This window comes from Diabrotica undecimpunctata, chromosome 2 (assembly GCF_040954645.1).
Source record: "Diabrotica undecimpunctata isolate CICGRU chromosome 2, icDiaUnde3, whole genome shotgun sequence".
Classification (NCBI taxonomy): domain Eukaryota; kingdom Metazoa; phylum Arthropoda; class Insecta; order Coleoptera; family Chrysomelidae; genus Diabrotica; species Diabrotica undecimpunctata.
In genome coordinates this window covers 59,942,428-59,956,606 of record NC_092804.1, presented here as the reverse complement: position 1 = coordinate 59,956,606, position 14,179 = coordinate 59,942,428, and the positions used below count along the sequence as shown (strand labels likewise).

The 14,179-nt window shown below is 33.3% G+C and overlaps 1 protein-coding gene across 4 annotated transcripts in view; it reads left to right on the top strand.

Annotated features, from left to right (window-relative positions):
- Nucleotides 1–14,179, top strand: part of LOC140434618 (ubiquitin carboxyl-terminal hydrolase 32-like) — a 186,110-nt gene that overhangs the window by 149,529 nt on the left and 22,402 nt on the right. For 3 of the 4 annotated variants that reach the window (XM_072523009.1, XM_072523010.1, XM_072523008.1), the window contains exons 16-18: nucleotides 387–486; nucleotides 8,030–8,273; nucleotides 13,360–13,585. In XM_072523009.1, coding sequence (XP_072379110.1) covers nucleotides 387–486; nucleotides 8,030–8,273; nucleotides 13,360–13,585 — 570 coding nt within the window. The remainder of the gene's footprint in view (nucleotides 1–386; nucleotides 487–8,029; nucleotides 8,274–13,359; nucleotides 13,586–14,179) is intronic. The other variant, XM_072523011.1, reaches the window with a different exon arrangement.

The following is a 14,179-nucleotide window of genomic DNA, read 5'->3' as shown; positions in this document are numbered from 1 at the left end:
TAATTAGAGAAGGCAACTAGAGAAGTTAAGTTGCAACTAATGATCATTTTGTTGACTAAAATTATAGAAATACACGTAACATCAATACATTCAAAATGTGTAACATGATTCATAATAAATTCGTTTATATTCTGCTTTGCTAGAGATTCAAATTTTAATTTAAAAAGTGTAGCCGTATTTTGAAAAATGACTTGTAAGTAGCTTGGTGGTTTGTTTGTGTACTGTTTGGGTACATTTTTATTTTACATTTTTTTAATTGTTGCATAGTAAAAAGTTGAGGCTTAGTTTTACCAGATGTTTATTTTTTTTATCGTGTTTTGAGATGTGCGTTTTATTTTTGCAAAAATTACAATAAATTTAGCAAATGTTATGTTTTTATGTTTCAGAACAACAGATCTAAACAAGGAAATCAGGAACCTAGGATAAGCAATATTTCGTATAAAAAACCTTCAATATCTGTAAATTCCAATACATCTACTGCCTCAGGTCTGTACAAATAACGAAACCTATGTGGGTAGTAGTATTTCAAGGTTTATGTCTGTTCGTAGAAAAATTTTAGGCCTTTTTTTACATACTGTAAAAAGTAAAGATTAATATTTGTATGGTAACTCTTGTGTATAGAATTTAGTATAAAGAATTACCGGTCCGTTCGTATTTTTCAGTAGATTTGGAGTATTATAGAATAAAATGCCGCGTCAAAAAATTTAATAAACTATGCAATTTAAATATACAGAATTATGACTCGAAGAAATAAACGTACAGTTCAATGGAAAAGTTCAAATTTCAAATTTGACTAAAGCAAGAAAAATTATGCAGAAATTGGATGTATGTGCGAGGATATTGCGATTTTTGTTGTACTCCTAACAGACTCCTAACAGTTTTGTGTTTAGAGATGAGGCACTGACGTAACTCGGAAGGTGTTAAATCGTCCAAAACTGATTTACTTAACTCATTTTTCTTTAAAAATGATAACAATATAACTACCTCCGAAACAATAAAACTCTTCCGAAAGTTGGGTGCCAATATAGAACATTAAAACTCACAACTTTCTTTGGGAGACAATTGTTATGCCTCGCTTAGCTCAGTCTCTCAGGTGTGGGAACGTCTTATCTTAGAAGTTAGTCTGAACAATAAGTTTGGCTGCATAGATTTTAAAATATTTCCTTGCCATATGACGAATGAAAATAATTACAATATTAAATAGAAAATAGCAAATTGGCAAGGATAAAATGAGTATAATTATTATTAAATAAATTAGTTAAATTATAATAAATATACTAACTGCATATTGAACGAATTATAAGTTTAAAAAGAAACATGTGCGGAAGAGGTTGTGTATTAATGTATAAAAAATTAAATAAAATTTGAAATCATAAAAAACACTGGATATTGGTTAAATATCAAATATAACTTACCCCAGAGAAGATTTAATATTATAAATGAATTTTCAATCCAAGCATGCCCTTTTATAGATGAACGATATTTATAAAAAATATGCCACTTCAGAATTGTGACAATGACAGAGAAGTGACATGACAGAACAGAGCTGCCAACTAACAGATCTACTGTCTATTGAAGTGAGGCATAGAAATTTATATGTTCCATCATCTCATAGAACATAATATAGGGTTTGAATAAAGGAATTAGAATATTTAGTGAAAGTGAAAAAATAAAAAAATAAAGATTAAATATGATATTCAGTTGATTAAAGAATTGGACGCCAACTATTTTTAGAATAAAAATAGTAAAACGAAAGATAAAATTAATAAATGAATAAAATCGAAAGAAATTGAAATAAAATAATTAGTAAAACAAAAAATAACATATGTGCCGTTTATAACGTTACAAAATGAAAAATGATTATGCGATTGAGGTAAATTTTGAATGAAGCATAAACATGATTAAACCTTCTTTTGATCCTACTATAGAAATATATTTCTAATTTAACAAAGGCAGATACTATTCATATTGCAAGGGAGTCATTGAATGCTGTATGACCACTTTCTCCTACAAAATTGATATCAATATTTGGACACAATTTCAACACCTAGATAATTGGGATACACTTCAAAACATACAATAACGAAATGATAACGTTCGAGGCGCAGTTATTGGCATCTACTTTTATTTTAACGTATTTTTAACTAAAATTGTGGTTTATTCCCATTAAAGATAAATAATTTTAAAAAGATTTTTATACAATAAATAAATACTTGATTATTTACTGTTAAACCAATTGGGTTAAACCAATGAAAATTTGAAGTTTTTTATTGGACACACTGTACAACAGATAACTCTTAACAAGCAGTAAATATTCAATTCGTCGGTCTATAGTCCGTTCACTCAGCTTGGGAATATTTTGTCAGATTCATTGTTGGAAACATACAACACAGACATTTCTAAATCTCACTGTTAATAGCCCAAATAAAATTACTGTTGCAGCCTTTTTGCATTTGAAAAAAAAAGAAAAATAATCATGAATAATGGGATTGTATATTCATTAATTTTCATTAAAATCTTTCCATTTGTAGATACTAATATATAAACGACTATAAAATTTCAAAAATAAAAATTTTAACTTTTATTTTAATTGATGCAGTTTTATTTTGTTAATAAACTGCATATGAATAATTTTTACATAGCAACGTAGTAAAAAAAATATTGCTAAATTTACTAGACAGTTGGAACTGGGATCAGTGAACCGAGTGTACCATACTTTATAGTCTGAGGACAGTGCTCATTCACTCTCATGTTAAGCATCCTCGGGTACCTGAAGGAATCTCTCTCTAAAATGACCTTTCGTTTTGGAGATAAAGACCCACTACCGCTCAGTCAGGTCATAGATCTCGTGTTTAGATATTGCTTTAGATATTTTACACAAATTTTAATATTGTTTCAATTCTATTCGCTAACCTGATACAAGTATCCTGTTACCATGAGTTATCATAGGTTGGTCTTGTCAATGTTCCTCCATTTTCCCGATCTTTCGTATATCTTGCACATTCACATTCTAATAGTGAAATGTCAATAGTGTATCTTGACGATGTGGTTGGTGTACCTTGTAGGGTACCCCATTCTCTTCCTCTGGATAGCCAAAGAGGCTATTATTTGCTCTCTTATATGTGTCGATTTCCCTAAGGGTTCAACATTCCAAAGTATATAAGAAAACTGGGCTTCTCACTAGCCTGATTTTAGTCCACTGGTTATTGGTACACTGGTTTCATTCCTTCTTCAGATTTTAGTCAGCTTAGCATTGCATTTTTTGCTATTTATTGATATTTGTACCTACCTTATTTATTGATATTTTTAACCGATGTGTTCGATTATTTACCTGCAGTAGTTGATATGATTCCATTGCTAAGTTGGCGAGAATAGTTATGTCACCTTCATATGGTGAATTAAAGATTTTGTCTTCCGCTTATGGTGACACCGCCATTCCATCCATTTGGCTCCTGTCTTAAATGACGTAGCATAGCACTGTTGTTGATACAAATATGCTGTCTGCATATCCCATTTAAATTCTTTCTTCTCAGAGTGAAGTCTTTCTACGGAGGTTGCCAATTATAATGACTATTTTCTGTATGAATTATTGAACCTCATCAAGGTAAGCATTCACTGATATAGAGACATGAGGACGTGCGTTAGCGTGCATTAGCTCGAATCTGTCATATCCAATATGGCCGGCACATGACAAAACATTATCTTCTAAACTGTTCTCAATGTACATATCAGCTGTTATTCACCCAATCACCTACACAAGTTCGCTATCTTCTTTCCAGGCAATACCACCCCATAGCATTACGTCGCCACCAACAAAACTAACGCTTTGTATGAGGTTATAACTTTGCCAACTCTTCTGTAGACGAAGTTTCGTCCATCTGCCTTCTATAACTGAATTTTGGTCTCATCTACGAACAAAACATTTTTCCACTGCTCGATATCCAATAAACATGGTCTCTGGCAAATTTTAGTCGACACCTTGTGACGTTTTAAGAAAGCCGTGGAACTTTGACACGGCGTTCTGGTCTAAGGTTAGCACCTGTTAACCTTCGTCTGACTGTTTTAGTACTAACATTAACCTGTCTTGTATTCAACAACTCGATTTTAAGATGCGTAGATGTTAATGAGCTATTTCGTAAGCTCTGAAAAATTAAAAAGCGGTCGTATGGAACACTTGTACACGGTTTCTTTCCTTGACCCAGTCTTATTTTGTAATTTCCTGTTTCACTATACCTTTTAAAATTTTGACACAGTAGATTGGATTATATGGAGCCGACTTGTAATATATTTCTATATGTACCTCTCATTAGATTGAGTTACAATTTGTACTACTTTATTTCAGTGTCTGACTGGTGGGATTATATTGTGCTACAAAGTGAAAAAAATGTAAAACAAATTCATTTAATGTTTTGTCAGCGTCACTTGAAACTGCTAAACCTCCAAAAATCTTACAATTTTAATAACCTTAATAATTATTTTAACCTTTGAAGTGCTCGCATGGTGCTCCTTTGGTAATACTAAATTAAATTTGTCGTATACTACTTTGCAAGAAATTTATGGAATAATGCTACCTAGTTAAATATTAAATATAGCACCTAATAATGTCTTATAAGATAATATCAGTGCTATTTTGCAATTCTATTTGTCCTCCATGTCGGAAAGTTTTTCTTTCGCTATAGTTATTTATACCGCTTTATTTCCAACATTTTATATTTTTACAAAACTGACTTCTGTTCTGTTTTCTCTTACGTAAAACTGAATGTTTTGTTATTATTTTGTATTAAGCTGCATATCTTTTTTATGGTAAACCATGTGCCCTTTTTTCTCTATGGATGTTTGCTTCTTTAATTAATTTGTAAATGAACTGATGATGTACATGAATTAATACACGAAACGTCTTAAAATAAAAGGGCGAAGGAGCTGATATCCTTTCCTTTATTCACCAACCTTTGACCGAGAACCCTCCACTATCACAGTGAACTACATTTAGTATTGAATTCGATGGTCGTATTCTTTTTCCCGATGAAATAAATTTCCCAATAACTGAAACATTGTTTCGTTCTATATGACTGGCCTCTATGGTACTAAAACAGTGTTACTATACCTGGAAAGGTTGAGTCCTCTTCTTTCAAATGTAGATATATCAGGAAGCTGAAAATAGATAACATAGTCTTCAGTTTCCTTACGTAGGTTGCTGTGTCGTTACTGGTTTCAAAACATTAAGGATGGTTGACTGCAGTATTTTTGCATTGTTTTATCATTTCTTTGTTGGTCGATTTTTGATTTCAATTTTCTTTTCTAAAAGGTTCTTTTTTGAAATTATAAAATGAAAATTTTCTTTTGAAATTAACATTTTAATTCGTTGGGCGGTTTAGATTGATATCTTTATATTTATATTTGTTTAAATACTGGTTTATCCAACAAGCCTATATTTTTTTATACATGACGTTTTCCTTCATTTTATAGATGTAGTTTTATCATTGTATTTCCTTGTCTATAATAGAAAAGGATGGGAGATAAGTACAACATCACACAACAACATTCTAAACAATTAACAGACAGATCTATCCTGTCCAAAACCAAACCCAACAACACACAAGATCAAAGAGATCTTCTTCTTAAAGTGCCTATCCGCTCCGGATGTTGGCGATCATCACGGCTATCTTTACTTTGTTTATTGCAGCGCGGAACAGTTCAGTGGTAGTCGTGTTATACCACTTTCGTAAATTTTGAAGCCAGGAAATGCGTCTTCTTCCTGGTCCTCTCTTACCATTTACCTTCCCTTGGAGAATCAGCTGGAGAAGGCCGTAACGTTCTTGATTTCTCATTACATGTCCTAGATATTCCAACTTTTTAGTTTTGACGGTCATGAGAATTTCACATTCTTTCCCCATTCTACGCAGGACCTCCACATTAGTAACTCTGTCAACCCAGGATATACGTAAGATTCGCCTATAACACCACATTTCGAAAGCTTCGAGCCGATTCATAGATGCAACAGTCAGTGTCCACGCTTCCATTCCGTAGAGCAGAACTGTGAATATGTAGCAGTTCAATAGACTGCATTTTGTTTTGAAGGATATGTCTCGACTGTTGAAAATGGTTCTCATTCTAACGAATGCTGCTTTTGCTTTTATTATTCGCTGTTTATTTTCTGTGGAGTGGTCCCATTGGCTATTTAAATTGGTGCCTAGATATGTATATTGCTCGACTCTTTCGATATTCTGTTGGTTGATTGTAAGTTGAGCGTTTAGTATTGGTTTTTTACTAATTGTCAATAATTCAGATTATCGGCAAAAACTATATTGTCATCTGCATATCTAATGTTATTCAACCATTCACCGTTTATTAGTATTCCTTTCGCACAACCGTCTAAAGCTTCCTTAAATACCCATTCAGAATAAATATTGAACAACAATGGAGACAAAATACAGCCCTGTCGTACTCCACGTTCTATTGCAATTTTATCAGTTAACTGGTCTTCTATTTTGATTTTGGCCGTTTGATTCTAGTAAATGTTTCTGATAATTCTAAGATCTTTGTTGTCAATTCCAATTTCTTGCATTAGAGTCATTAATTTGTCATGTTTTACTCTGTCAAATACCTTCTGGTAAACTATAAAGCATACGTATATGTCACAATTCACATCCCTGCATCTCTGAAAGAGCACCTGTACAGCAAATAGGGCCTCTCGTGTTCCCAGAGCATCACGAAATCCGAATTGTGTTCTTGTTAGTTGTTCCTCACATTTTCTAAATATTCTTTTGTGAATGACCTTTAGAAATGTGTTAAGTAAATGGCTCATAGGGCTTATATTTCTATAGTCTTCGCACTTTCTCGCATTGGGTTTTTTTTGGAAGATTTATGAAAGTTGACACTAACCATTTTTGGGGAATTATGCCTGTATCATATATATTGTTAAATATATTTCTCAACCATTTTATGCCATCATAGTCCATAAGTTTTAAGAATTCTGAGTGAAAATTATCAGGGCCTACTGGATGCAACAATTTCTATGTGGGCGAAACCACAAGATCACTAAGTGTCAGGAAAAACAAGCGTTAAACATTCATCAAGAACAGAGACATTCATCAACAAATCTCAGATATGGAAACCTGCCTGGGATAACGAGAAACATGACATGATAAACAGAAAAATCAAAGAAGCGGCTCTCATCGTACTTAATGAAGAAAAATGTCATAGCAAACCTACATGCAATACCTACCTAAATGCAACACAGCAACATTGGTTGCCAGTACTAAAAGAAGAAGTCAACAACCAGAACATACGGACAATAGCGGATTAAAGGAAGTCGCAGACATCATCTACAATTATAAACAATACATATGCAATACACAAACACATGTTAAACACACATACAAGCAAATAAAAAACACAAAACAGAATTTTTTGTTTGATATTCCGAGGGTAAAAGACCACTCTCAGATTTTTTTTTCAACCAAAAGAAGGCTATTGCCTACAATATTGAGGCAAAGTAAGTCAACAGACAGTTTTGAAAAATATAACCCAACTTAATTTGTTAGTTATAGTTTTCATACAATTTATTAAATATCTTTTTTGAAAACGATTTCCGGAGTGGAAATCGAAACGTCAAACGTTATTAATAATGTACTTTTCATTACAATCAATTGCGATCTAACCCCATATAAACATAATGTTTAACTTAGACATGCCGCACGAAAACATTTTCAGAACCCATTTAATTTTTTTTTTATACAAGTGTATCATATTTATAAAATGTTGCTATCATTTGCTGCTTTCTAATATACTGCCTTTTAACGTATTACTGTAAATAGTGAAATGTTAATATTCTAATAAATTAATACAAAATTTGTATTTGTTTCTAACAAAATTTGTAATTTAACCAAAAACAGACACCAACCTTGAACATATAGAGAATTACACCGTTAGAACCAGCATGCCAGCATGATATCTAGACATACGACATATCCTCATGTACAGAATTATTTTTTGTTAAAACACATGATTATGTTTTTTTTTTCTTTAGCTTCATCAGACTCAAGCCGAAAGTGTCCTTCTTACCTTATAGCCGTTCATAGGAAATGTGTCAGACAAGAAACGTATTTTCTATCGCAACAAAAAAGCAAACCTAGTCTATTCGGAATGCCTCTTCTGCTCGGATTTAACGGAAAGAGCTCCTGCCAAAGCCTTTACGAAGAAGTGTGGAATCAAGTGACTAGATTGTTAAGTCCTTTACCTCAAAGCGACCAGCCCAACCACGCAACTGACTGGTAAGTTGTTTTATGTATAATAGGGTTGGAGAAATAAACAAACTTACTCACAATCTATTTATTAAACCTTGGACGACTTGTTTCGAACGCTCAAATTTGCTGTTCGTCGTCAGGTCTCCGGAAAGGATAAGTTAAAATTCTAAAAATAACAAATTGTAACTAATAGGGTTCTGTCAGGTATGTTATAAATAGTGCCAATATTATGTTAGTGCTAGTATCAGCTTCATTACATAGAGCTAGAGATATACATATTTACAAGATAAGTGTTATTTATTTATTTAAATTATTATTAAATGAAAGTAATGTAATAAATAAATAACACATATACAGTTGGTACAATATAAGTCCCGATGCACGTCATTATGTACGTCAGATATCTAAGTTGACATTGGTGCCAAATTACAAAAAAAATTCCTGAATTCATTTTAAATCAAATATATCACATAATTATTCCAGCAGTGGATTATACAACAAAATAAATTAATCTTCTTCTTCTTCATGTGCCGAGCTCGATCATCGAGCGTTGGCTATCATATTGGCTATAGTAATTTTGTTGACGGCAGCTCGGAAAAGTGATGCAGAGGATCTGTTAAACCAATCTCTCAGGTTTCTAAGCCATGACGTTCTTCTTCGACCTGGCCCACTTCTTTCGTCTACCTTGCCTTGTATTATTAAATGGAGTATATTATATCTCTCTGGGTGGCGCATAACATGGCCAAAATATTCAAGTTTACGATTTTTAACTGTGTTGACCACTTCCGTAACTTTTCCCATCCGATGCAAAACAGCTTCGTTACGAACTCTATCCACCCAACTTATTCGTAGGATTCTCTGATACACCCAGATTTCGAAGGCTTCCATTTTCTTGAGAAGTGCATCCGTCAAAGTCCAACCTTCGACACCATGCAAAAGAGTAGAGAACACATAACTTCTCACTAATCTAATTTTCAGACTTAAAGTAATATTGTTTCCATATAACAGTTTCTTCATCTTAAAGAATGCAGCTCTGGCCTTCTCTATCTGTATTCTAATTTCTTTGCTCATCTCCTAGTTCTCATTTAGATTACAACCAAGGTAAGTGATACTGTTAGTTCTCTCCAGTTGTTCACCATAAGCTGTTACCACTTCCGGTTGTATTGGCGTTTTACTGACGACCATCACCTTTGTTTTTGCGGTGTTTAGCTTAAGGCCATATTCATCACACGTTGTGGTAATCCTATTAATTAGATGTTGAAGTTCTTCGTAATTGCTTGCAATTAACACTGTGTCATCCGCATATCTCTTATTATTAATATTGACGCCATTCATTTTTATACTACATTGAACATTATCCACTGCTTTATTGAAAACGAACTCAGAATAGATGTTAAATAGTAGCGGGGACAAAATGCAGCCCTGCCTTACTCCTCTTCTTTGAAGCTCTTCAGAAGTGTCCCGGCCAATCCTGATGTTTGCACGTTGATGCCAGTAAACATTTTTAATAATGCGTAGGTCTTTATAATCAATACCTACCTGCTGAAGAATGGCTATCATTTCAGTATGTTTTACTCGATCAAAGGCCTTCTCAAAGTCAACAGAACACATATAAACTGGATGTCCGACATCTCTGCATCTCTGTACCATAACCTGAATACGAAATAGTGCTTCTCTTGTTCCTAGGTTATTGCGGAATCCAAACTGTGTGTCACCAAGTTGTTCTATTTTTTGGTACATCCTAGAGGGCGAAATTCGTAGAAATATCTTTACAACATGACTCATCAAGCTGATGGTTCGGTAGTCACTACATCTTTTTGCATTTGCTTTTTTAGGTATCGTCACAAAAGTCGACAGCCGCCAATCCGTTGGTATATAGCCAGTTTCATAAATTTTATTAAACAGATGAAGGAGAGATATTTTACCTGAACTTTCGAAGAGCTTTATTATTTTACTCGGTATTTCATCTGGTCCCGTCGCTTTTCGGGTCTTTGCTAATCGTATTGCTTGTTCAATTTCGTCCATAGTTATGTCAGGTCCTGTAACTACTTCGTTAATTTCAAGCTCGGGCCTTTCATCACTAAACAGTTCCTCAATATACTCTTTCCATCTGTCTATTTTATGCAAATTAGTGATAATCTAATATTTAATAAATTAATATTCAATGTAAATAAATAATAAAAAAAAGATAAATCTATTAGTTAATCCCCATCTCATTTCTAGTACTAAGATCAATCAGAAACTCTTCGTTTTCATTGATGGTATCTTCTTTGAATTTTTTTCACTCCTGGTAGGGTGTCATTGCCTATCCTAGCATTAAGGTCTCTGAAAATTGACTAGTTTTTGGGTTGCTAATAATTTTATCGATGGTTTCTTGTAATATTTTGTATAATGTTTCTGTGCTGGGTTTAGAAACGTCTGGAACATAGACACTTATTAAGTGCAAATTGATCTGGTCAAGCTAGTGATACCTGCAAAATTCTGTCGTTTACGTATTCTATTTATTCAATAATGTTTATGTAATTCTCGTTTAATAGAATGCCTACGCCTGAGGGTGCTCTTTCTTGCTTGCGTTTATCACTGTATTTTAGGGTGTATTGTGTCTAGCAAGTTGTTTCTTGGTCTTTCTTTTTGGTCACTGATAAGCCACGTATATCTATTCTACGTTTTCTCATTTCAATAATCGTTTCCTGATTTCTTCCATTCCAAGATTTTATGTTCCGGCTGGCAGGCTTGGTTAATCTTTGTTCCGTTTTCCCTTGTCCTTTGTTACACATTATTCGTCATTAATTTAATCTGTCCTGGTACCGAGACAGCTTCGGTTTTGTGAGCCTAAATTGGTTCATCCGGGCAGGAGGCTAAGCTAACCTAACCCAGAGTCCCTCCTCCTTTATCCGGACTTGGGACCGGCAGCATGACCCTGAGCTAGGGTTATGTAGGCGGGGGATTTCCAAAGTTAAAATTAAGCTTAGCGGAACATGTTAAATTTTCAGATATATCAGACACACAGTCACAGGAGAGTACACTGCAGACTACATTTTAAAGAACGTAAAGTCGACTTTACACTACATGATTTATCATATGACAATATCATATGAGATTGGTTATGATTACTCGTTTCTATGATGCTTTCAAAAATCATGTTTACACTGAATGATGAAGTTGTGACTTATGATATGAGTGACAATGAGGTTATGTTGATTTTTTTTGTTTAAGTTCATATAAATATTAGACACAGTATAGGTAACAACTATTAGATTTATAAACTATTTAATGGAAAATAAATCTTTGCTTGCATTGGCTTTACGGCTTGTGATAATTATACGCCGGCAACAACTGCGCACAGCTAATACTAATAGTAAGAAGAAAAATCGTCCACTATCTCTTACGAAGAGATAGTGGACGAGGTATATCAAATTTAGTGTTTATATTATATTATACTAAATTTAAAACAATTAATAAAGAAACTAAACTAAAACTATGACTAAGAAGACCGTAAAACACTAAACTAAGAATAAAATAAACTAAGTAAATAATAAATGAAAAATACGGCAAAATAGCACAGATTAGACAATAGGCTTAATATCAAAGCAGCAAACAAAAAATAAATAAATAAAGGATGTTGTCTCTCAGGAAGGGAATTTCACTGAATTGATATAAGAATGAGGCGCGATACTTAAATATGTTGGTGTTGCCGGTATTATTACCGAAAATCATATGATTTTATAATGCGGAATAGATACCATCCTATTCTCGTGTGACTAGTTATGACGAGCCGCATGACAGCGCTCAAGACAAAATCATATGACAAATAACACAGTGTAAACATGTAAATTTCACTTCATGACCAAATCATATGACAAATCACATGATACATCATGTAGTGTAAAGTCGACTTAATTTACAACAACATTCTACATATTACCTTTCCGTACTATGTAATGTTTGCTGATTAGTATTCTGTTCCTCATTGTTATTTATTCTTCTTCAATGAATATAATTTCGACATCATCATCATCATCCAGCCCCAAAAGTTCACTGCTGAACATAGGCCTCTTCCTTGTGTTTCCAACCCCGTCTATCTTGCGCCACTCCCTGTTGTTATTCCAAAAGTTCACTGCTGAACATAGGCCTCTTCCTTGTGTTTCCAACCCCGTCTATCTTGCGCCACTCCCTGTTGTTATTTTGTCTTCTTAAATCGTCAGCCCATCGTGTAAGTAGTCGACCGACGCTTCTCTTGTCTTCCCTTGGTCTCCATTCCAATAACCTCTTTGTCCATCGCCCATCCGTCATTCTAGCTATGTGTCCTGCCAATCTCCATTTTAGTCTTGTTATCCTTTCGATGACGTCAGTCATCTTGGTTCTTCTCCTGACCTCTTCGTCTTTTATTTTGTCTCGCAGAATTATTCCTAACATGGATCGCTCCATTCTTCTTCTTGTTTCGAGATATTATCATGTAACTACAACATATATTGGCCTAACCAAATAAGAGAAATTTCCATATTAAAATTATATGTATATATTAAAAAAACAGTAACTTTCAGAAAAATGCTCCATTAATTATAATTTTATAATAAATTTAAATTCATTAGGTTTGTATCTATTCATCTTTAACTTGATGTTGCCCATATACTGTATATGTGATTAATTATTCAACAATTACTTTATACACTGTATATAAATTATTTTGTTTACATTTATATAAACTTAAGTGTATTTAAATTTATATAAACCGCAAAAGTTTTGCACCACCGTGCTCATTTTTATAGTTGATTTTCTCGTGAACAGGTTATTTGCACTGATAGGGAAATGTTTACTCAAACTCCTCTTTTGGGCTTATACCGGGCGAAAGAAAAAAAAATGTTTTTCTTATGTTTGAGACACCCTGTAGGGAGTACAAGCTATAAGAGTGGATATACATCAAATTTGTTTTGTATGTGTTTTGTGAACTTTTTTTTTAATTTCCTTTTGTCCATTTTAATTGTCTAACAGTATAAATACCAAAAAAAATCTAAAATAATAAAAAAATACCGGAATCCGCGAGTTTTTGGTGGGGCAAAGCTTTTGCAGTGAAGTTTATATTAATTTTTGTTAATTACTACTTATTTTTTAGTGATGACTCTCTAGGCTACGAATTCCCATTCACGTTAAAGGCTGTTCTCCAGGGTGGACAAATTTGCGCCATTTGTCATTGGACGCAATTTTGTAGAGGGTGCATCATTCCCTGCTCTGAAGAACTTCTTGTAAACATGTGTTCATCTAGTCTTAACAACATGTGTATTTCGATTGATTGGGATCCGACTGCATTACATCTCAGATATCAGACTAGTAGAGAAAAGGTAAATTGATAGTAATAGTGTTAATGTTTTTAATCGCACAACTTACTTTTGACTTGCAACGAATCTGAAGGAAACCAAATGAACAACATAGTAAATTGCAACTAGGAAGAAACAATGCCGCACATCTTTAGTATTTCTGAATATTGTCAAAAATGGTTGATAAGTGATATTCTTTCTTATTTCGTATCGTGATCGGTATAATCGATTGTTGTCGTGAGAGCGGTATGAAAATGAGAATCTGTGCTAGTTATACCTAGCTGTCGCGTGCAGTGAAGCAAAAATCTCAAACAATGTCTAAACTGCCAAAAACTGTTTTTATGAGGTTTCAGCACCGTAATAATTGAAGATAATATGTTTCAATGACATCTATAAAATTATAAATGTTTCGTTTAGTTTCAATTTAAAAATGCCAACTTCATAAAATTTTTAACTGGTATAACTTATAAATAGAGCTCAGATTTATAGGCGACAAAAATTGAAGAAAAAGGCGCTTATATATACAAAGGTTTTTAATAAAAAGACAGAAACATTTAGGAAATATAGGCAAATAACTTATACAAAGTGAATTACTTAACTGTAGCTTAATATTAACTT